The 22,456-nt window shown below is 37.9% G+C and overlaps 2 protein-coding genes across 5 annotated transcripts in view; both read left to right on the top strand.

The window, feature by feature from the left end:
• LOC149042336 (polycystin-1-like protein 2) overlaps positions 1–6,475 on the top strand; it is a 30,069-nt gene extending 23,594 nt beyond the window's left edge. The window contains exons 21-26 of the mRNA XM_089213570.1: positions 87–308; positions 519–1,226; positions 1,851–2,087; positions 2,167–3,477; positions 4,003–4,171; positions 4,679–6,475. Of these exons, the coding sequence (XP_089069696.1) occupies positions 87–308; positions 519–1,226; positions 1,851–2,087; positions 2,167–3,477; positions 4,003–4,171; positions 4,679–6,165 (4,134 nt within the window). The 3' untranslated portion in view covers positions 6,166–6,475. The remainder of the gene's footprint in view (positions 1–86; positions 309–518; positions 1,227–1,850; positions 2,088–2,166; positions 3,478–4,002; positions 4,172–4,678) is intronic.
• Positions 6,476–11,153: 4,678 nt separating this feature from the next.
• On the top strand, positions 11,154–21,118 carry LOC149042335 (uncharacterized). Of its 4 annotated transcripts, XM_089212930.1 has the most exons (10): positions 11,154–11,315; positions 11,476–11,605; positions 11,924–12,027; positions 12,130–12,175; positions 16,421–16,698; positions 17,056–17,170; positions 17,469–17,591; positions 18,047–18,089; positions 19,147–19,279; positions 19,677–21,118. In XM_089212930.1, exons 3-10 carry the CDS (start codon positions 11,995–11,997, stop codon positions 20,193–20,195), a joined length of 1,290 nt encoding a protein of 429 aa, XP_089069056.1. In that variant the 5' UTR covers positions 11,154–11,315; positions 11,476–11,605; positions 11,924–11,994; the 3' UTR covers positions 20,196–21,118. The 4 variants fall into 4 exon arrangements, with proteins under 4 accessions (XP_089069056.1, XP_089069055.1, XP_089069057.1 ...); XM_089212929.1 differs by having other exon boundaries at positions 11,247–11,605; XM_089212931.1 differs by lacking the exons at positions 11,154–11,315; positions 11,476–11,605; positions 11,924–12,027; positions 12,130–12,175 and adding an exon at positions 12,186–14,492.
• The last annotated feature ends 1,338 nt before the right edge of the window (positions 21,119–22,456 follow it).

Genomic DNA, 22,456 nt, shown 5'->3' with positions numbered 1-22,456 from the left:
AGAAATAAACATTATTATTTATTATTATTATTAGGATTAACTACGTCATCAGGTGACCGAACATCATTCTTTGACTTTCCTTTCAGTTCGTGAAAAAGGCCTCCGAAAAACTGAGCAACATGAGTGATGCATTTTTTGGCCGCTTGGTTCCATCAGAAGATCTGGTCCTAAAAACTCCAAACTTGGCAATTTCGCTGAAAAAGGTCACAGCTAATGATGCAAAAGGACTCAGCATGGGAGATGGACCAAGTAAATTCAAGCTCCCAAGCAGCCTTGGAAATATTGGTGGTGGAGAGATAAACGCAAAGGTATAATGCCTTTCTTATCAGAATTCACTTGAGAATGATTCGAGTCATCGCTGCCTTAATTTGTAATTACGCTTTCATGTCTCCACGTCTACTTGATTAATATGATAAAATGACAAAATCTGTTTACACCAATTTTATGTATGCGAGCAAATCTTCTGGAGTTAACCTTCTTCAGTAGAATTACTAACACCAAATGGTGTTCTCTTTCAGATGCAGGCTGTTGATTTTAACCCTTTCACTTGGGACAATAGCAGCAAGAAAATCAAATCACGTGTCACGAGTCTTGAGCTTAAAAGCAATAGCGCGGAAAAGATAAATGTTTCAAATCTTGACAATGACATTGAGATCTTGATTCCCATTTCAAGTCCACCTCAAAACTCCACCAACGGGACTCAACATAACTTTCTTAAGCCAAATGAAATCTCAGTTCGAAGTTATTACGCAGAACTAGCCAATGTTCCAGTATCACTTAAGTTGGGTATAGCCAAAGCAGGATTACAAATCAGTCTGTTCATAAAATTTGGAAAAAGACCGACGATAAATGACTTTGACCACAATTTTACAATAGCGTTTACATCAACATGTAACAACCAAACAGATGCTAATGTAACTTGCTCTATCAGAGATAGCTCGGTTACAGTGATCCCTTTTAAGCCAGGCTTCCTCTACGCGGGCTTATTGTTTAAAAGCCCTAAGAATGAAAGTCAACATTCCAGGCAGAGGAGATCCTGTTTTGGAAATCGTCGCGAAAGACGGTCGTGTGTGGGCGTTAAAGATCCACCACCAAAAGGATTTCTTAGCTCTGTGATTCCGAAATATGATCCAGACACAGACGCTAACTACACTTTGACCATCACTCAGTCGAGTTGTTTATATTGGTCAGAGAACACAGAAAAGTGGACAGCGGAAGGTTGCCGGGTAAAAATAAATTATTGCATAAATTTTCCGCTGCTAAGTAAGCTTTACCGAGTAAAAATCCCTCATGCAATTGTCACTGTTACCTCCCTTCAATGACGATAGCAACCGATTAGTCATTCTTAACATATCTACGAGAGGGATTTTTTGGTATGAACATTTCAGATTTAACATTTGGATGCGAATTAGCTATAAATTTAGCATTAAAACTATTAATCAACTTGTTTGCTTTTTTGTCTTCTCTTTTGTGGCCAACGGGTCTCATGATTCATTACTAAAGCAATTTACCAATTCAGCTCGGGATTAATTTAATTAAGATCGCGCTTGAGTTTAATTTTGAAACAATAATTTACAAAAGTCGAGGTGGATAATTGTTTTAGTATCTATCAAACAGATACAGAAAAAGTAGTCTGATTCTTTCATTATACCAAATAATGGTAGGAAAACGAACTCTTGACTCGCGCTATTGCATCATCGACTGCTCTAAGATGAATAGTACTGGCTATTGACATTCGAAGTAGCTAATTAACGCACACGAAAACTGCTAATCCCTAGTGTGCTATGCGCTAAAGCACAGTATAATGTTCAATTCTTTCGCTAAATTGATTTCTTTTCTTTTTTTTAAAGGTAAGCCAAGACTCGAACACCACTCATCTCAAATGTCTCTGCAATCATTTAACATCATTTGGTGGAAACTTCATCCAAGCACCAAACCCAATTGACTTCGACAAAGTTTTTACTGAGTTTTCAAACCTTGCTGAAAGTGGCAATATTTCAGTACTTGTGACAATTGCCTGTTTTTTCCTTCTCTATCTCGTTGTCTTAATCTTTGCAAGGAGGGCCGACAAAAGAGATGCAGACAAGGTAATCATATCTTAACCTTCAAGACGTGTAATTTGAATTATTTTGATCTCTGAATGTTGTTGTTGCTGTTTTTTTTTAGATTTGCCCACCTAAATTCATACCGCTTGTGAAGGAAGGAGCCTATTATTACGATATGGTTATAAGCACCGGCGTTTGGAAACATTCAGCAACAACAGCTAACATAACCATCAGTATAAAGGGCGAAAATTATGAGCAGAATCAAATTCCATTGGGGGATAAAGGGGAGAGGAGCGAGCTTTTTGGACGTGGGAGTATCAACGGCTTTGTGCTCGTGTTGAAAGAATCCATCGGCCCTTTAAAAGAAATTACTTTGGATCACGATAATTCGGGTGATAATCCATCTTGGTTTGTAGAAACCGTAGTTATCCAAGACCGTCAGACCGAAGAAAGGTGGGTTTTCCCTATAAATAGATGGCTTGCGTTGGAAAAAGACGACGGCCAAATAGAGGTTACTGTGGACAGCAAATCTTACTCTGCCTTCTCCACTCAGGTTCGTTCGCGCTTTGCCAGAAAAATTGCCGACAGTCACTTGTGGATGTCAGTGTTTGGAAAAGCATGTAGCAGTACCTTCACAAGTGTGCAAAGAGCTTCATGTTGCCTTTCAGTTCTGTTTAGTGCGATGATAGCAAATGCCATGTTCTATAACATTGGTGGTGAATCCGATGGTGCGATACAAGTTGGGCCTTTTAAGTTTTCTTGGAAACAGATAGTAATCGGAGTACAAAGTGGCATTATCATTGCACCAATAAACATAATAATTGCCTTCCTGTTTAAGTCTAGCAGACGGAAGAAGAAAAGGAGTGAAAAATACGAAGTAACAGACGAGGCCCAACGACTTTTGGATGAAATAACGGACACCGGTTGTTTGCTTCCCAATTTTTTTGTTTATATGGGCTGGTTTCTTTGTTTCTGTACGACAATGGCAGCAGCAACGTTTACGCTGTTTTACAGTCTAATGTGGGGAAAGGAAACCTCTGAGCAGTGGCTTGCTTCTATTCTTATTTCCAATGGACAAGATATTTTCGTTGTGCAGCCCACGAAGGTTATGTTAGCCGTCATCGTCATTTCCTTTCTCCTGACAAGAAAGAACAAAGGCAAACGCGAAGAAGAAGAAGAGACTGCTACCGATCCACACGCAATTGAGATAGATTTTTCCTGCGATGATCCCAAACAGCGCTTTAAGAAATATCAGCGGGAAAAGATGAGGGAGAGATCTAAAAAAGAAGCGCAGTTGACAAGTATGACAAGAGACATTATTCTGCATTTAATATTTGTGTTTCTTCTGGCCATCGTATCTTATGGAAACAAGAACGGAAATCGTTTTCTGATGACCACCGAGACGAGAAATGGATTCAATAAGTTTAATCTGGTAAGATTATGTTTCTCGATGAATAAAAATGATTTTTGTCCGCAGTTGTAAAATATTTGACAGTATTCAAAAGCTATTTCGCCTGGCAATCGATCCTTATATCAGTGAAAGATTACAGACTGGTGGATGTTTAAAAGAGAAATAGGTATTAAAGTCCGTCACAATACCACAATTAGCGATAGCAAGTGAGCAGGCTAATTTATGCAGGTTTCTGGTGAATATAAATAATGACTTTTACCTTTGCAAAAAGGTAATAGCGATGTTACTATGGATTTCATATTTAAGTTTGCTTTTGAGTGAGATAGGCGTTTGAATTTTTTTACTTATTCATTTGTTATTCATTGTTTGCTATTTGCATTAAAGATTGGCGGCGAGTCTCTTTCCCCCTCTCGCTTTGTTCCTGTCTTTTGACTTATTACTTTACCTTTCCTTGTTCGTTTGTTTAATAATCATGCGATCATGCGAGTTACACATTCTATCTTCTTAACGGGTCCTTGGATCTTAAGTTCTTATTCTTTATTCTAGGTAAAGGATGCGCACATATTAGAGGCATGGTTAAGGAACGAATTCATATTAAACATTTATAATCAGGCGTGGTACAACGGAATTGAAGAGGAAAACGATGTGTATATCGGGAACAAGATGTCGGTATTAGTGGGAATGCCCTGGTTGCGACAGCTCAGAATTAAAAAAAGTAAACTTAGATCAGAATATATCATTTTCTTAAACAAACAAGTTATCACAAAGACAATTTCTACAGTGACGATAGACAATGGAGATTCTAAATTGGTGGGAAAAATATCCCTAATATTGAATTGCAAAATGCTTGTTGAAATAGGAAAATGTCATAGTGACTTATTTAATTCGAATAACTATAAGTGCATGTCTAGTGATCTGGAAATCAAAAGGCTCGTAACTTACACACTAAATTATACAACTATGCTACTACAGGCTCTAGAAAATAAGGCATAGGCATATAAGAACATGTACTTGTTTGCTGATACATTTCAACTCGCTACTCATGACTTGACTCAAAAGCATTTTTAGAACCACAGATTTTTAACCCGATATCAAGAAACTTCATTGGCGTGTTTTTTTTTTCTTCCGCCAGCATTTTTATCCTTTTCTCTTTCTTTTTATCATCATTTATCAAAAATGCAAATCTTAAAGCAATTTATTCCAATTTTTTTTTTATTTGAAGAATCCTGCAGATCACTCTCCAAAATGATAGCAGATTGTTATTACGACTATTCTCCAGAAAATGAGGACACGACTTTGCTAAGCCTTCCAGGTTGGATACCTCTATCCCTCAATACTTCGTGGCCCAATGCTCTCCAAATTTGCCCTAAGCCTTGGCGGTATCAATCAGCAGCAGAACTTCGAAACGATCCCATTCTAGCGTCTTACAACTCTTATGAAGGGGGTGGTTATGCAGCAGTCATGGGATACGATGAAAGCACTGCGCAAGGCGTCCTCAACGAGACTATTACTAATGGATGGCTTGATCGCCAAACTCGAGCTATAATTTTAGAGTTTGCTGTTTTTAATGTCAATACAAACTTGATTAGCGTTGCCACCTACTTTTACGAGGCCTTAGCTACTGGTGCAGCCTACACTACAAGGAGAATTGAAACACTGGAGTTGTACAGCACTGAGTCAGGAGCTCTGATGTTTTTCTTGATTGGCCAGTTTCTTTTCATGGCAATGGTCCTCTTTTATTTCATAGTTATGTTAGTTCACCTTTATCAGCAACGCCTAGGTTTCTTCAAGTCTGTTTGGAACATGGTGGATTTCTTTATGATTATTTTCTCTGTGGCGTCTGTAGCATTTTACATGATCAGAGCTAAAAGCATTTTGAACACTATCAAATCTATTCAAGCCAATCCATATGAAATTGTTCATTTCCACACAGCGTTAAATTGGCTTAACCTAGAAAATGCGTCTATTGCTATGGCTGTTTTTATGGTGACAGTCAAGCTACTGAATCTAATTCGTTTTAACCCACACGTAATATACTTGTTTTCATCTTTTCGCCAATCCGTAGGCTATCAACTCTCGTATGTGCTCTTTTTTCTGATCGTGTTCAATGCATTTGTTGTAACAGGTATGCAATTTTTTGGTGGTGTGGTATTAGAGTATTCTAGTTACCTCAACGCAGTCATGTCTCAATTCGAATTCCTGTTGGGAAAAGCAGTCCCAATGGACGCTCTTCGAAGGGACAAACCCTTCATTGGGCCGACGTTTGCGTTTTTGTTTTGTATATCCACAACTATATTTCTTATGAATATGCTTGTTTCTGTCCTCAACGAATCATACGGTGACGCAAAAGCAAACGCAGAGGAAAATTCAAAAGAGCTTGAAATGGCACGTTTTATTGAGGAGCGTTTAATGGACATTTTCCACGAGGGAAGTAATCGGACTGAGTTTAAGTTGTTTTGCGATGAGACAACATTCGCCAACATGTGCCTTTCTGAAGCAGAGCCGTTCTGTTTAAATTCTGAAAGTATTATCCAATGTACAGAGGAACGAATGCTAAAAGTTGAAAAAAGACTAACTGTTCTCACTCGGCGAACAGAATACATGGAGGCTGATTATTTGAAAGAGGAAAATGACTTAATTGACCTCTTGTTATTAATGATAAATCCTTTGGTGCGTGACTCGGAAAAGAAAGCAAAAGATCTTCCCTAAATTCAGAGATGTCTCATTTTAGAAGTTAGCTTAGTTTTCTTTTCTTGGAAGCGTAGATATTATTAAATGTCTTTCTTTTAGGTAATTGTATCTTATAAATAAGGATTGAGGGTATATTTCCAACACAAAAATTATCAAACGAAATGAACGAGGTTTCGTCATTGTCGACTGTCATAGTCGATTAGAAGTGTAACTTAGTTTTTGCATCATAAAAGGATCTACAGTTATGCGCACACGACGGCAAATACTTTAAGTGACAAAATATGTGACTATTAGGAAAACATGTTAATTAAACAAACAGTCTTGCTCTGATTGAGTATTGACTACTTGCTTAAGATGTCCGGTATATGGCCTTTCATGTGTCAAGCAGTCAAGTTCCTGTCTAGGGTTGAGATGGTAAAATGGTCTTTGAGGTTCATTGGCTCCATATTGCGTTCCCTCTTGATGTGGTTTGAAATACCTAGCCACCAGGTTTTCGCGAAGTCAACTGCGCCCTTTCCCCCATAGTTATGTTTTGACGCTCAACTACCCTCCAGCTACAGAGTGTTAGCCCGGTGTCTGAGGTGTGGCACAACCCCATCAACCAAGGTTATTAACATAAGCCCCAATTAGCCATAGAGAACAATGCCAGTTGAAGATCACTTCATTAAGAAATTTTTCTACTCCACTTGCTACAGCAAAGTGGTAATCCCATTTACAAACACTTTGCTCCTGAAGGTCGTGCGTTGGCTAATAAATATCGATTTCACTAATTCGTTGTCGATTACTGATTAAAGCATCAAACGAGAGGTGTTTTGTTTTTACCGTTACTACAGTCGGTGAGAAAATTGTTGACTCGTTGGCCTTTTCAACCCTCTATCACTTCAATGTTGATTTTAAGTTAAAGTCTTCGCCCCAGAAACCCCCCTCCCTCCCCCCCCCCACCTCATAAAAACATAGCAAAACAATACAAAACTTTTTGTGATTCCATGAACCTTTAGCTCCCAACGGGCAACATTGAATGGTGAAGGGGTCTTGGCCATGATTTAGAGTGTGGTGGAAACAGGAGTGTTATCCACACATAAATAATGTTAATATAGGTTTAGCCAAAACTGTAATAAAACTCTTCAGCACTGGCTGTAGAAGAGTTCCTTCGAGGGGATTTAGGGACCAGTCCGGGGTATGGGTAGGGGAGGGGAGGGGGGAGAATAGACTTACCTCTTTCAACTTTGGAGGGGTTGAGGAACAGAGAAATACACATGGTAAACAGTTACAAATAATACAAAATTGAAATTTTGAAAACTAGAAGATACACATTAGAATCATCAAACCCTATGCATCCCAGCAAAAAGAGGATCAATTACCACCATAACTTCACCCAAATAATCATTCTCGCCCACAGGAAATCATTAATTTTTGTCACTACTTAATACAATGTTTGCAATAGTTCTACCAACAGAAATACATCCACACTACCTTGAGTGATCCCAAACTCATGGGTAAAATGGAGTTAGCTGAGTGATTGTCAAAATCAAATTACTGCGTCAGACTTAATGTAAACATAAACATCGCTGATTCAATCTTATTTTATTTCAATTTTGGGAAAGGTCACATTTCTTTCTTAGGGTAAAACAATACATCTTCGACAAAGCGCGATTTTGATAAGGAAAACCCTGCGATAGTTAACTGAAGAGAGAATGATAGAAACTTGCTGACGCCGTTCGGTATCGTTTAAAAACTTTCTAGACAAAACATACTTCGTAAGATAACTTCTTTTTCCTTAACACCACGTCTGTATTAAAGATTCCTAACGATAGGACAAGAAATAGCTTCAGGAGTACGAACAATATGAAATGTTATTCGAGCGATGAACCGGAGTTAGGGCTTAAAGCGATGTATGCGAAAGTCATTGTTTTACCGAAAAGTGATTTGAATTATAAACTGAAGCTGATATCAAACGATGATTGGTGTAAAAAAAAAAAAAAACAAAACAAAAAAAAGGTTTGAATTTTTCGAGACCGTTGCGTTAGAGAAAACTAGATAAGACAAGACTTACTTCTCTTCCTTTCTCGGATCCTTTGTAGTTCGCTTCTCTTTGTTGATGGCCTCTTTTCAGTCTGTCTTCTAGAGCCCTTTGCATTTCCTTCTCACGTTGCTCTTTGCTAAATATTTTCCTTTTTACTCGTGCCTTTTCTTATTCTCTTTCGGGCTCTTCTCGCTGTATTCTGCCCATTTTAGAGTCTTTTACTACTTTCTTACGCGTTTTTCTCGACTCGCTTTACGACTTTCACTTCTTGCTTTGGTCGCTCAGTTTCTTTCTTTCCAGCCCAGTTTCACTCAAACACCCTTTCTCCACGGAATTTGAATTATAACAATTTACTTTGTTTGATAAACCTTTAGCTCTGCCAGTATTGTTGCTTTGCGAGTTGACTGAAAATTGCAAAATTCTGAGATGTACTGTTCAACTACCAGTTTGATTTCCCGCCCAAAACGCGGGTTGCAAAATTATTTGCTTACGCAGCTTTACATCTATCACCCACGTGTGGCCCTCGCGGTGTCTACTCTAATGGGGTATCCAAGTTATTCAGGCAATGGCGACTGCGCATTATATTTTTCTTCGCCCTTCAATTCCGTAATGACTGAGATAGTGCCCACAATTTAGTGGGCAACGAATGAGGGTTTTAGCGGGCAGTGACTTTCTCAAACCTGTTTGACGGGTTTTCGAATGAAAATGTTGTTAAGATCAAATTACCGCTTCAAACTTACCGTAAACATGAATATCGCTTACTCAGTCTCATTTTACTTCAATTTTGGGAAAGGCTCCTACTTCGTAATTAGGGTAAAACAACACATCTTCGACAAAGCGCGATTCTTTTAAATGGGCAAAGTAAACCCTGCGACAGTCAACGGAAGATAGAATGATAGAAACTTGCTCACGCCGTCAGCTTTCATTTGAAAACTTTCAAGGCAAAACATACTCCCTAAACATTTCAAAGATAAGAAAAGAAATAATTTAAAGGATACGAACACTTTGAAATGTTATTCAAAGCGATAAACTGGCGCGAAAGTTTTAAAGCGATGAATGCCAAAGTCATCGTTTTACCGAAACGTGATCTGAACTACAAACTGAAGCAAGTATCAAACGACGATTGTTAAAAAGAGTTTTGAGTTTTTCTGGGCCTTGGCGTAAGAGAAAAACCTAGATAAAACACGACTTACCTCACCTCTTTTCTCAGATTCTTTGTAGTTAGCTTCTCTTTGTTGATGACCTCTTTTACGTCTGTTTTCTAGGGCCCTTTGCATTTCCTTCGCACGTTGCTCTTCACTAAATATTTGCCTTTTACTTATGCCTTTCCTTCTTCTCTTTCGCGTTCTTCTCGCCGTATTCTACCTATTTTAGCATCCTTTCTAACTTTCTTGCGCATTTTTCTCGACTTGCTTTTCGCCTTTTAAGTCTTGCTTTCTTTGGTCGCTCTGTCTCCTTCTTTCCAGTCTATTTTCCCTCAAAACCCTTTCTCCACAAACTTCAATTATAACAATTTACTTCGGTTGACAAAGTTTTAGCTCTGTCGGTATTGTTGCTTTGCGAGTTGATTAGAAATTGCAAACTACTGAGAATTATTGTTCAACTACAACCTCACCAATTTTTTTTCCCACTCAAAACATGGGTTACATTTTATTTGCTTACGCGGCTCCACATCTACTGGCCCACGTGAAGCCCTCGTGTGATGCCTAACTGTGTGCCCGCGGTACGCTGCGCTTAAGCTCGGCACTCGGCAATGCGCACTTCATCGTCAACCGCCGGTGTCTACCGGCGCACACTAATGGGGTGCCCAAGTTACGCTGCGCATTACCTTCTCCTTCGCCCTTCCACTTCAAAATGGCTAAGATAGTGCCCCTATTGCAGTTAGACGCGCATACTGAAAGTAGCACCTTGTACGGTCGGTAGAACGGTCGTAAGTCCAATTTTTTTCGGCTTCATGGGTTACTACTATTTCGTCTAATTTGTCTAATTTGTCTTTTAACTATTATATCGGAGCTGCGAGCTCCGATATAATAGTTAAAAGAGAAGATTCTCTGGGTTAGTCTCATTCGTAGGGAACGAATTGCTTACAGAAAACTGTATCGACTGAAAACTGTCTTAATGAACCCCCGCCTTTATCATCGTCAGAATATCTAAAACAACTGTGTCTAGGAAAGCCTATGTATTCATAATTTAATAACCTCTACAGTAACTATATAATCATAGCCTAGATAGTTCAGCAAAATAATATTACAGTTGGGGGTTCTCGTTCATATTCACAAAGGCGCAAAATGAGTACAATATTTATTCTGCGAGCAAAATCAGTAGTCAAGTAAACAGCTCCCCAAAAAGAAACCTATCGAACGAATAAATAACGAAAAGCTTCTGAAGTTCGGGATAGCTGTAGGATACCTAACCGCTCTAATATGTGTGATCGTATTCATAAGCATCCTGTAACAGGCTCTCAGTCAGCCAAGACAATCAAAAAGTGGGTAAACCAAGGTTAGCTTGGTTTGTCAAGGAAATCGCTAAGCGTCGCTCACCCGCTATGTCCCTTTTTTCCATAATCAATGGCCTGAAACAGGTTACTCTAACTAATTAAAAAAATAAAAAATACATGAGGAGGTAAAGAAAGAGATGTGTTAAGAAATTATTTTGTTTAATAACAACCCTTGGACAAAAGAAAAAATTACGTTTCTTGCTACCTTCAATCTAAAAAATTATTCGTATTTTTATTTGTCTATCTTACCATCATATAGATGATATTACTTTCATTCCGTCGAACGAATATTTAAGGCAAGAAACATGGCTGCAGCAAGGTAGGAAAATTACTCAATTTCCCTTCTTCAATAACTTGATTGATATTTCTCGAATATGAACTTCCATGGCTAGAGCGAAACCTGAGTAAAAATTAATGTGTATTTTTTCACTGAAATCTCAGCGGGGAAATTTTTCCTGTCCGTAAACAATTATAATGAAGAGGGTTGTGCATCGAAACATTGATCACGTAACACGCTTTTGCTCAGTTTGAGATAAAGAGGAGACAAAATGAATGCTCAAAGGCCTTTACTTTTATTTAAAAAAAAAACCCGCTTTGTAAAGGTTTAAATCTTGATCGGGGTAACTAGCTGATATTTAGAGAGTAAAGGTATGTTTTTCACGTCTGATTTTGTACCAAAGGATACTCTAATATGAGAGTCAATTATGTTGATTAAAATTTATCAAGTACGCGCTTCCATGGCCATCGCGCAAATCTGATTAAAAACTGATGTATAATTGTCCCTTCATTGAAATCTCAACGGGGAAAGTTTTCCTGTCAAAAACACTGATGACTAGGAAGATTATGTATTGCAACAATGATTGCGTAACATACCTTTGCTCGGTTTGGGATGAAGAAGACGCAAGATGAGTGTTCAAAGGCCCTAACTTTTACTAAAGGTGAGAAGGCTGACTTCTTTGATCTTTCCTTTTTTAGAATGGTAATCTGAGAGATAAACGTATTATTTAACCTACAGAAAAACAAAAAAAAAAACAAAAAAAAAAAAACCACTCTCTGTAGGTTTAAATTTTGATCGGGGTAACTAGCAAAGGTTTAGGGACTGAAGGTATATTTTTTTGTGTGATTTTGTACTGAAGGACTCTCTAAGTATTAGAATCAATTACTTGGTTCAAATTTATCGAATATGCGCTTCCACGGCCATTGCGCAGATCTAATAAAAAAATAATGTGTAATTTTTTCCTTCACTGAAATCTCAGCGGGGAAGTTTTCCTATAGGCAAAAAACTACAATTAAGAGGATTAGGTACTTGGGATAAAGAAGAGGCAAGATGAATGCTCAAAGGCTCTTACTTTTATTAAAGGTAAACAGCCTGACTTTTGAATGTTTTCCTGTTTTAGACTGGTACACTGAGAAATAATCCTACTTTTTAAAGCTATAGAGCAAAAAATCCCTCTCTCTATAGGTTCAAATCTTGTCCGTGGTAACTAGTAGAGGCTTACGGAGTGGAGGTATGTTTTTCTTGTGTAATTTTGTAATAAAGGACAATCTCACATTAGAAAGAGGGTTTTCTTTTTCGATATTAGGATAGTTAATGAACGTTGTGCGAAATGGGTTACTTATGCTCCTAAAGCCTTTGGAAATGTATTTTTCTTGTTTGGTTGCTATCGCCCTTATTCAGGGGATATTTTGTGTTACAACGGAATTATATCATAAGCATTTGCAGTTACAATTGTGTTTTACTGGAACAATCGTCGAAGAATTGCCTACAGGGCTTCCATGCTTTACAAAGCATTGCAAAGACGCTGCTAACAAAAAAATTCCGATTACTGTTATTCCAGTAACATGTTTTTCGTTTCCATGCGGAATAATTCTAATTAATTCAAAGTGAGGTCTACTGAAAGCGACAACTCCGCAAAAATAGAACGTTGGACTGTGAAACAGATGGCTTCGGGAACGAAGGTCGAGATTTAAATACACGAAACAGGAGCAAACAATCATCTAACCCCGATCATAATTAAATGTATCATGATTAAATGAATCATGGTATTTTTTAAATTTTTATACATGTCTCCTGAGAGTTAATTGTGCTGATAATGTATATTTTAAGCAGTGGCTTTTGAAAGAAAGAACCTTGCTAGTTAGATATTTAGCGCTCTATGCAGTGATCCATGTTGGGCTCATCTCCTTAATCTTTCCTTCCAAGGCCAGAAATTTAAGAAGTAAATGACTACCTCTTATAGACGGCTTAAAAATTAAGAAACACCTCCTTGTTCAGCTATAGCGGATCACCAAAGTACGTTAGTAATCTGTAAGATTTGCCGACAGGGAGCGGATCTTTGACAGGCAAGAAATTCAAGGTTTGCATTGGAAATTTTTTCCATGCTTTTTCAACCACACTTGTCAACTAATTCTTATATATATCTATAGGGTTGCTTGCGCTTACTTGTTATGGAAGATACGTCCAGCTCAAGCGCGGTACAAATCTTTCGGGGCATCCCTATATGGGAAACTTCGACGGCTAAGCGTGGCACTTAGTTTAACAGATGTTGTATTTGTCAAACATGATTGGATGCTGAAGAGCAAAAGTTTTAATTAGTTCCTCGATCAGTAAGCTCTTGGATGTCTCTCTCTCCGTTTGCCTCATGTTCTTCAAAATCTTCACCGCGAGTGCTGAAAGTTAAATTTTTCGCTGTTGAGCAAAAAAAATAATCCTACTATTTGCTGTGAAGAAGTCGTCCTTTTGAAAGATATTAGAGCCATTGCTGAGCTTAGCTCTTCGTATTGCCCTTGAAATAATAGAAGGATCAGCCTTTTTGCTGGTGTGTTCTCTCTCTTGAAATACTTCAGTAAGATAGTTTTTCTGATCATCGGTGAGGTTCTCTCTGTTACTATCGCTGACTTCAGAGCCCATCACATCAGTTGCGCTGGACTTTCATTCCCTAACGATACATCTACGTCTTCATTTATAGAACGGCATCACCGCTATGCTCCAGTTTAGCTGCGTCTTTGCCTTGTCGTACAGCGTTTCTTGTTCCAGGGCATACAGTCACAGCTGTTTTCCTAAGGACGAGAAATGCTGGATGGACTTGATGCACCCCACCTCTGGACAATATAAGAGCCCACTTTCTTTTTCACAGGTTTCGTCGTCACTGTCATTCTCTCCTGCTGAGGCCTTTGCTAATTCTGTTGTCTTTTTATTTTTCATTTTTTATTATTTTTTTTTTCGCGCTTCGTCTAGCTTTGACGGTTTGAAAAGAAACGTTGGAAATGGCATTATCTGTATTCTTGATTAGCTGACGAAGAGAGCTTCTACTTAGTTAACAGAAAGTACTCCAGGGTAAAAATTAACCGGAACCAACTCCATACGCTCTCCACGTCAGCACTCCTTCGTTGGTGTATGTAGTGTTATTCATAAAACTAATACTTTTTCCCACTTTACTGGCGTTGACTTTTCACTAGGTACGTTGCGAACCGCTCACTGTAACGATGACTCCAGCCATTCCATTAGAAACAAGGGAGATCACTAATAAACAACCTCAAGGCATTCGTGGAGATTTATCCTCATCGACAGGTCCGAGTGATTCCATCGTGGCAAACTAAGTAAATTAAAAAAAAAAAAAAAAAAAAAAGGAAAAAAAGTCAAATTACCACAAGTGAGCATCTCCTTTCGCATCGTTTTAACTCAAGAACAAATACCGTTATGTTAATATGAACTACAGCAAACAACGGTTCGACCACAAGGAAAAAATTCAAAGGAAAGTGGGCAAAACTTGGCATTTGCGATTCCATAATCTAGAAAGACGGGTACATTTCTTTAAATGGAAGGTAAACTTGTAAAATTCTGCTTCTCATCCTACTTTGTTTTATTTATTAATCTACCTTCTCCTTCTCACCAAACCACTCGCACAATTCATGATAAAGACAAGTCACCTTTCGCAATGTTATTTTTTTAGATGCATCCTTATCAACCTATTTTTGATAACGCCAAATAAAATTTATTTCATTATAGGTTCTATCCCGTGCATAAAAGAAGTAGATTATAAGAAAACGGTGCAGAAACAAAACAAAACGAAACAAACGAAAAGTATATGGATTATTCCGTCAATTAAATTGGAACACTTTCGATTTTAGCGTATTCTTGTCATGAGCTAGTCTGATGAGTAGGAATTTACGATTATTGTAGATGTTTGACTATTTCATCCAGGCAAACAATAATGAGAATCCATGACTAGAAATCAAAAGTTACAGAACATTTTCACGGAGCTCAAGCACTCGGCAGTCGACTGTTTTTCATTGCAGTAAGTCTTAGGCGGAAGTTAAATGTCAGGCCAAAAGGGGGAAATAAGACTCGTGTATTTCTAATTTTAAAGGAAAATTATTAGCATGATGTTTTTCCCATTTGCTCGCCTGGTTAATCTAGAAAAATCGATTTCAGACTATTACTTCTGTCTGCTGAAGAAATCAATCATCAATCAACTTGTGAGGACGTCATGTCAAATCATTTCAATGGTTTCGTTATGTGGACTCAATGCATTAATTACGGACTGGCACAGACAAAATATATTATATTGGGAAGAAAACAGTAAGGTAACTTTCAAGTTTCCTTTGTTGAAAGAGAGTCAGGAAGATGGAATCACAAACTAAATTTTGATGAGGACTTTTCACAACAGCTTACATGTCTTTTAAGAATCAAGCCTCAGAGTGCGATCTGAAATATGAAGAATTCGATTTTTTCCTGTCATCTGTTACCCCTATGCTTTCCGTTTTCGGCTTCTATCAAGTCGCAAGGTCAGTTTTTAAACCGTGGCTACCAAGAGAAAATTATTCTTCCCCTTGTTATAGATGGCGTTTAACGTCTGTTGTTTGTTTAAAGAGCTGTTTTAGCTTTTCGCCTTCATCGTTGAAACTCTAAGCACAATAAAACCGCACTTTTTAGATGCCACTTCTTTCAAGTACTCAAACAGGGGAAATTAGAGTTGGATCGATGAATGGATAGATGAAAGATGTGCGTGATAAAATTGATTATAAACAACAGTTTATGCTGCTAAACTGCTGGTAATATACGTGTTTCCTCGGACTGTTTTGCTCTAGACTTATATTACTCGCCATTTTAGCCCATTTTTAGTGAGTTTATTGTTTGATATTTTATGTTCTTAAGAATACAATGAATATTTTATACTTTAGACTAGTTCATCCTTATTCGTACAGCTCATCTTTGCTCGCACCGGTATTTCAAGCTGGATTTAGTCAACTTTTCTTCAGATGAATACTCGATTGCTTTCATGCTCAAGGAATATAAACATATTTCTGACTTTTAGTCGATATGTAGCCTTAGTGATGGTAATCTAATCGTAGAACGAGAAGTCTTTAAATAACGCTGTACTGCAATAAAGGCTGCAAACGTTCTCTGTTAGTGTGGGCAGCTCAATCCAACCCTAAGGCACGTTTCGTCGACGTATTAATAATAGGTGTTCTGCGGGTGGCAGGACAGATCCATGTGACCGAGAAATAAAACAAAAAACCACTTGGGGCCAAAATAAACCGAAGAGGAAGGAAAACGAGTTAAATGAGGAATGTGAAACATCAAGACGGATGATACACAGGGAGCTTATAAACATTTGTTATAATAATTTTATTATCATTGTATTTTATCATCAAAATCTAAACTGACAGTATTTAAATTATCAATATCATCACCTTTTTTATATCTACTAATCTTTTTGTTTATTTATGAATTTTTTAAAATTCCCAAGACTTCTCTGACACAGACCAATGCCGCAGTTTGGAGTTTACGCCTGAAAAAGCATTTAACGGCAAACGTCTGATAAACCACGTGATTCGGATCGTTGAAGTTATGAAAAAGGAGTTTTGTGAAAACGTGTGTTTTTTGGAACCCAACTGTGTCAGCATTAATCTTAATAAACGAGTGGATGGAAATGGAAACTACAAATGTGAACTTAATAACGCTACTCACGAAGGACATGAAGACGAGTTGAAGAAGGAAGAGAATTATTTTTACCATGCAGCTGAGGTAGTTGCCACTTCATTTAAAAATTTACCATTTCATAAGAGCAACTGCTTTGCGGCAAAATTTTCAATTATTGCACTTTTGTATTGATATCATTTTTGTCATCCTCAAGATTATCATCATCGTTATCATTATAATTATCACTATCATTCTCATTATTATTATCATTATCATTACCATTTTCGTTACCTTATAATTTCATCATTATTACCGCACAACAAACTAAGCACTCCTTTGTTTCTAGTTTAGTTTTATCCGTTAGCCCTATAAATTAAATGAGAGAGGTAAATTTGAAAATAGTAAATTGCCAACCGATTTATTTTCATCATGGTGATACATGTTTCTTCTTTTTGGCTTCAGAGCGCATGCGTTAAAAACCATTGCAAGAACAACGCCACTTGTCAAAGCGGTTTTACCGAAAAGGGATTTCGCTGTTTGTGTACTGCTGGATTCAAAGGTCAAAACTGCGACCAAGGTAAACCCCAATATCATTTGGTTGATCAAAACTAACAGAACGATCCAGAGTCGTGTAAAAAAAAAAAAAGATCGCCTTTCAGCAGACGCAGACTAAACATGTGGAGTCTACCCATTAAGTGGATCTCATCCGGAAACATTGCATGAAAAAGCTAATTCTAGGCCGTGTTTATTGTTTCCTGAAATTAAGAGCGTATTCGTTAAGCAGACAAAGGCAATGTTAGATGATTATCTTTTCGATCGAATGATGAAAAATATTGAATATGTTATTGACAATTAAGATAAAGAAACATTTTCAGATGTCAATGAGTGTACTGAGGGATCATATGGCTGCAGTGCTAATGCTGTGTGCATCAATACCGAGGGATCCTATACCTGTTCGTGTGAACCTGGATCCTCTGGAGATGGACGAACTTGCAAAGGTAAACTTGACTCAAGTCTTGCATTGCTTTGTAAAACGAAAGAAAAGAAAATACTTCTAATAACGTTTGAAATTTTTGCCTGATCGAAATAATCATGTGTTTTCCCACTTTTCAGCTTGCAAATACACGACAATCTATTTTGTTCACTGCACACGATAAAGTTATCACTTTCCTCCCCTCGCTCTTCCTAATTTCGATTTAAGTAATTGGTTACAGACTGAAAAAAAAATAATGAAAAATACTAAGAGATCTTCTTAGGCAACCAGCATTATTCAAAAAATGTCACTCACATCGATTGACATTTACTGAGTTAAAATTGATCAGTTTTGAACTAATCTTAAACATCCAGAGCAGTACGCGTATCAGGATAGGCACATCATCAGATTGGACTGTGTATTCATAAAACCTGCAATATGCGCATAACTTTTGATATTCTGTTATTCATCTGATTATAGGGCTGGTTTTTCATTCTTGTAAAGAGATTTTAGAAAATCAAGGGTAAGTCATTATTGATAATTCTTATCGATAGCTTGGTTGGAGTTGAGGTGTAAGAACAAAAATAATATACTACGGTAAAAACTCACCATCTCTGCCACCTAAGAGATAGAGGAAAAAGATTGCGATGAAGAAAGGTTGCTTTTCTACAGAGGTTGTGGTGTGTGATAACACCTCATATCGTATCTCCCAGTTAATACGTACGCTATGATTGGCCAGTTTAACGGGCTGTATTTGACTGTACGGCCTACTAAATTCAAAAGTTTGTTTGAATTGAAATCTTCGCCCTCTATTAGCACTCAGAGGTATCTTAATTATCTTCCTAATCTTTTTTTCTTTGTCGTTGCTATAAGCTACGGAATCTCGTTTTTCCCACTCGGATCTAAGGGCCCACGCTTGATAAATACTGGGTCCATAACCTACAGTACAGACCTCGCACTCAGGTCACTCGCACTTTAACTTCAGTTAGCAAGGGGTGTTTAACTATGAAGCATAGATAATTTTCTCATGGAAAAGCGCTGGTGGTAGCCATTGAGAAATTCGTTGCAACATCTAACGTATTTATAAGAATAGAAACCAAACAGTAAAAAAATGCTAACACTACACATTGAGTAATGATATCGACGACTGACCAAAGATAAGTATTTTCTCTTGTGTAAATGAGTCTATCAAAGGTTCTCTGGAGGAGCGCGCTGTCGATTATTTGGTTTATATTTTAATCAGTCCTCTGCTATCAGGTCTATCTAGGAGACCTTAACAAATTTTTATTGAAAAACAATTTGACAAAAATTCCTCGGATGAAGGCGGTGCGCAATAGCGTGAGTTGGGCCGCAAAACTCTGTACTGCCCTGCGCTGTTAGCTCATGCAAGAAAGGGGATAAAAGGAAGAGATGCATGGATATGCTTAAGTTTCATGAAATTCTCGGTCCGTACGCCAAATACCTTCTATCCGGCCTTCTTACTCAATTAGAAAAAAAAAAAAGCTATTCTTTCACTTAGAAGAAAATTAACAGTTACGCAAAGTAACACGTAACACTAAGAAAAAACGGCTTTACCACAGGTCACAAGAAAATAAAGCTTACCCAATTCTAGTGAGTAATAAGAAGATCTATGTTTACTGTCACATGACTGATGACCTTGAGGGTTGCAGAGGCGGAGGATGGACGCTGGTCATGAAAATCGACGGCACAAAGGTATCTCGTCTCTCGTCATTCTTACTCGTAAGCCAGATGTTCGTTTAGAGAAAACATTTGGCACGTGACTTGTCCATGAAAAAAGTTATCAAACGTTTGTGCAACAAAAGGTTAAAACCATTTCTTGATCTAATTATCATGCACACCACGCGCTCGAATCGATATTTACAATACAATTGCCGTAGCTATCTGCCATTTGTACCCCCTTAACATGAACTACCTTGAAGAGATCGTCATTTACTTTTCAGGCTAGACATCTTGAACCTCGAGTGAAATAGATAAATTACGTTCCCCACTCCTACCGTGAAACGTTTTGATCGATTCCACTCGTTTTAGTTCTTATTTGCCTCTGGATTCTACCATCAATCAATATTATTTCAAATTTTCCATCTTTTAGCCAACCTTCCATTATGATTCCCAACGTTGGAGTAACACGGATGACTTTAATCCTCAAGGAGGGGAGAATGGGTTTGATTCACAAGAGACCAAGCTACCGACCTACTGGAACACGTCCTTCTCCAAGATCTGCCTAGGAATGAAGCTCGGTAATCTGCTCAGTTTCATTACTATCCGGAAGCAAGCCAGCTCTTTGTACTCTGTGATTGCGGACGGGCAATATCGTGACACGTCACTGGGTCGTGACACGTGGAAGTCGCTGATTGGCTCTGAGGCCTCCCTACAAGAAAACTGTTCCAAGGAGGGGTTCAATGCTTTTTCTATACATAAAAGTTATTCCAAAGCAAGAATTGGTATCATTGCAAACGATAAAAATAATTGCAACAGCTGTGATTCCAGAATTGGCTTTGGCACAGGTGGGATGGGTGACGACTCAAACACTTGTGGGAACGAGGCAAAGCACGGAGGAGATAATGGAGACAAACACATCAAAACCATTGGGTACATCTTGGTTCAGTGACAAGGAAATCAATCTAATCTCCAATAAATGGACAGAAAAAAAAAATTAGTAAACAGCACCAAAGGATTTGCAGATATGTATATATAGCATAAGGAGCACAAAGAAATTCGACGCCGAGTCTGAATTGATTTAGTTTAAGGGTGGAGCTAACTATAGCTAACTATAGTCTATAATCTCTATTCCCATGGCTGCAGCTGAACACCTTTTTTATTTTACCTATTTTTGACTACTGTGATGTTGCTTGTTGGTTCAGTACCACCTTATCTAACTAATTATGCTTATTTTAATGCCTCTGTACACACAGTTTCGACTACGCGCTGTAATGACATTCGTATTCCGAAAGTCAACCTCGAAGTTGCTAATGGATCTCTATAAAGTACTGGTGCGATGGAATTTAACGGTCTTCCTTGTTTTATTAAATCAAAGAAATCCCTCACTAAATTCTCAAGGGAAACTAAAGACTTTTTCCCTCATTAGATGATGAGTTTTATATGCAGATGTATGCTTCTTTTAATATATTTCCGGTCATGTGACAGTCCCTAATGAATTTTTACCTTTTAGACCTTTTTTAGTTTTACTCAGGTACTCTAAGAACAGGACCTCCTTTGATACCAGTGCTTATTACAGTAATGGGGTTATCCTGTATAAATATGATGATGATGATGATAATGATGATGCTGATTATGATGATGATGATGACCATGATGATGATGATGATGGTGATGACTATTATATTATTACCAAAACATTTGATCTTCAAGCAATTTACAGTAATCAATGATACAACTTACATTAATATTTCACAAGACATTGTCTATAAATACAATAATACTTTTCACAACACTATTAAAATGACTCCAAGTGAGACACAAAAGAAAGAGAAAGTTAAACATAGAAAAAAAAACCTAATAAAATACAAAAACTTAAATCTAAAATTGGTGATAAAGAACGTCTAAGTAAATTTAACAAAAATGTATTTCATAAAGGTTACACTCCTAACTGGACCGTAGAAATATTCGTTGTAAATTCAATAGAGCCAACAACGCTAGTGACCTAAAAAGATCAGTAGTGAAAAGGGTGAAAATGTGACAGGTGGCTTTTATGAAAAAGAATTGCAAAAATCACATGATCAAGAACTTTTTAGAATAGAAAGTCGCCCCATGTAAGGTAATCCGGAATCCAGGAAAGTTTTGCTCGTGGAATCCAGAATACTGGGCTCTGGAATCCAGAATCCAGCTTTTGGAATCCAGGATCCCACTGAAAAGGGAATCCAGAATCTACTTGCTGAAAATCCATTTCAAATCGTATTAACGGTTTCACCCGCATCCATGCAACCACTGTAGAGTGCAGTTCACTCAGGTGGTCAATCGGTGCTCAAAGAGAGCTTTCAAATCCCACAGGATTTGCTTAGAACATCAATATGGTCGCTATTTGATTGTTTTGGAACACCTCTAAATAATGATATGGCCACTAGGACGTCCTGTGAGATTAACTTACTGGTTGTCATGACAACAGTTGGAAGGTGACCTTGTAAAAGATACGCTTAATTTTGTTTTTAATCGAGGAATTTTGTTAATTTCGGTGAAAAAAAAATTTAATTGTTGACAACTTAGATATTCTGCTTTTACCTGCTTTCCCCGCCGGTTTTTTAAGCAAATTGGGCGCACGGCAAGCTTTGGCACCGGAAACTGCGCCACTTTTATCTGGCACCTAGGGTCGAGGTATCGACCTTAACACTTTCTACTTGATACTCTTTTCCTTTTCGACCCTTTAGAACTTTCTGGCACTTCTGACTCGCGACTGACCAAAATAAAAAAAAAAAATATTCATTCAAAAAGTAATATTCTCCTGATGGCCGTGGAAGCATAGTTGTAATTGGAAGCCAGACAAAAGCCAGGAACGGTCAAAACTGCACCAGTCACTCAGAGCACGTGGAGGGACAGAAGCCGCAGTATTACAGAAAATTTGCAGTGTCTTTTTCAATATTGATATATCATTTGTTTATTCGATTTGCTCTTTCTCTAAATCTCGATACTTCAATCATAATTTATGGGGAAGCACAAGAAAAAGCAAAAGGCGGAGAGGGAAAGGTAAGTGTAACCACAGGCGGTCCAAGCTCACGTCTCGAGAAAAAGCCAACGATGAATTCATGAACGCGTCACGCGTTGTGTGACTCGGTGTTAAGTTACGGGAGGAGCCGTTGAAAATTTGAACACGTTGTAAGGAATAGTATGGGTAACGAAATATGGTCGATTTAAGAC

Source organism: Pocillopora damicornis, chromosome 7, assembly GCF_964200805.1.
Source record: "Pocillopora damicornis chromosome 7, jaPocDami1.2, whole genome shotgun sequence".
Classification (NCBI taxonomy): Eukaryota; Metazoa; Cnidaria; class Anthozoa; order Scleractinia; family Pocilloporidae; genus Pocillopora; species Pocillopora damicornis.
This window is presented reverse-complemented; position numbering and strand designations above follow the sequence as displayed.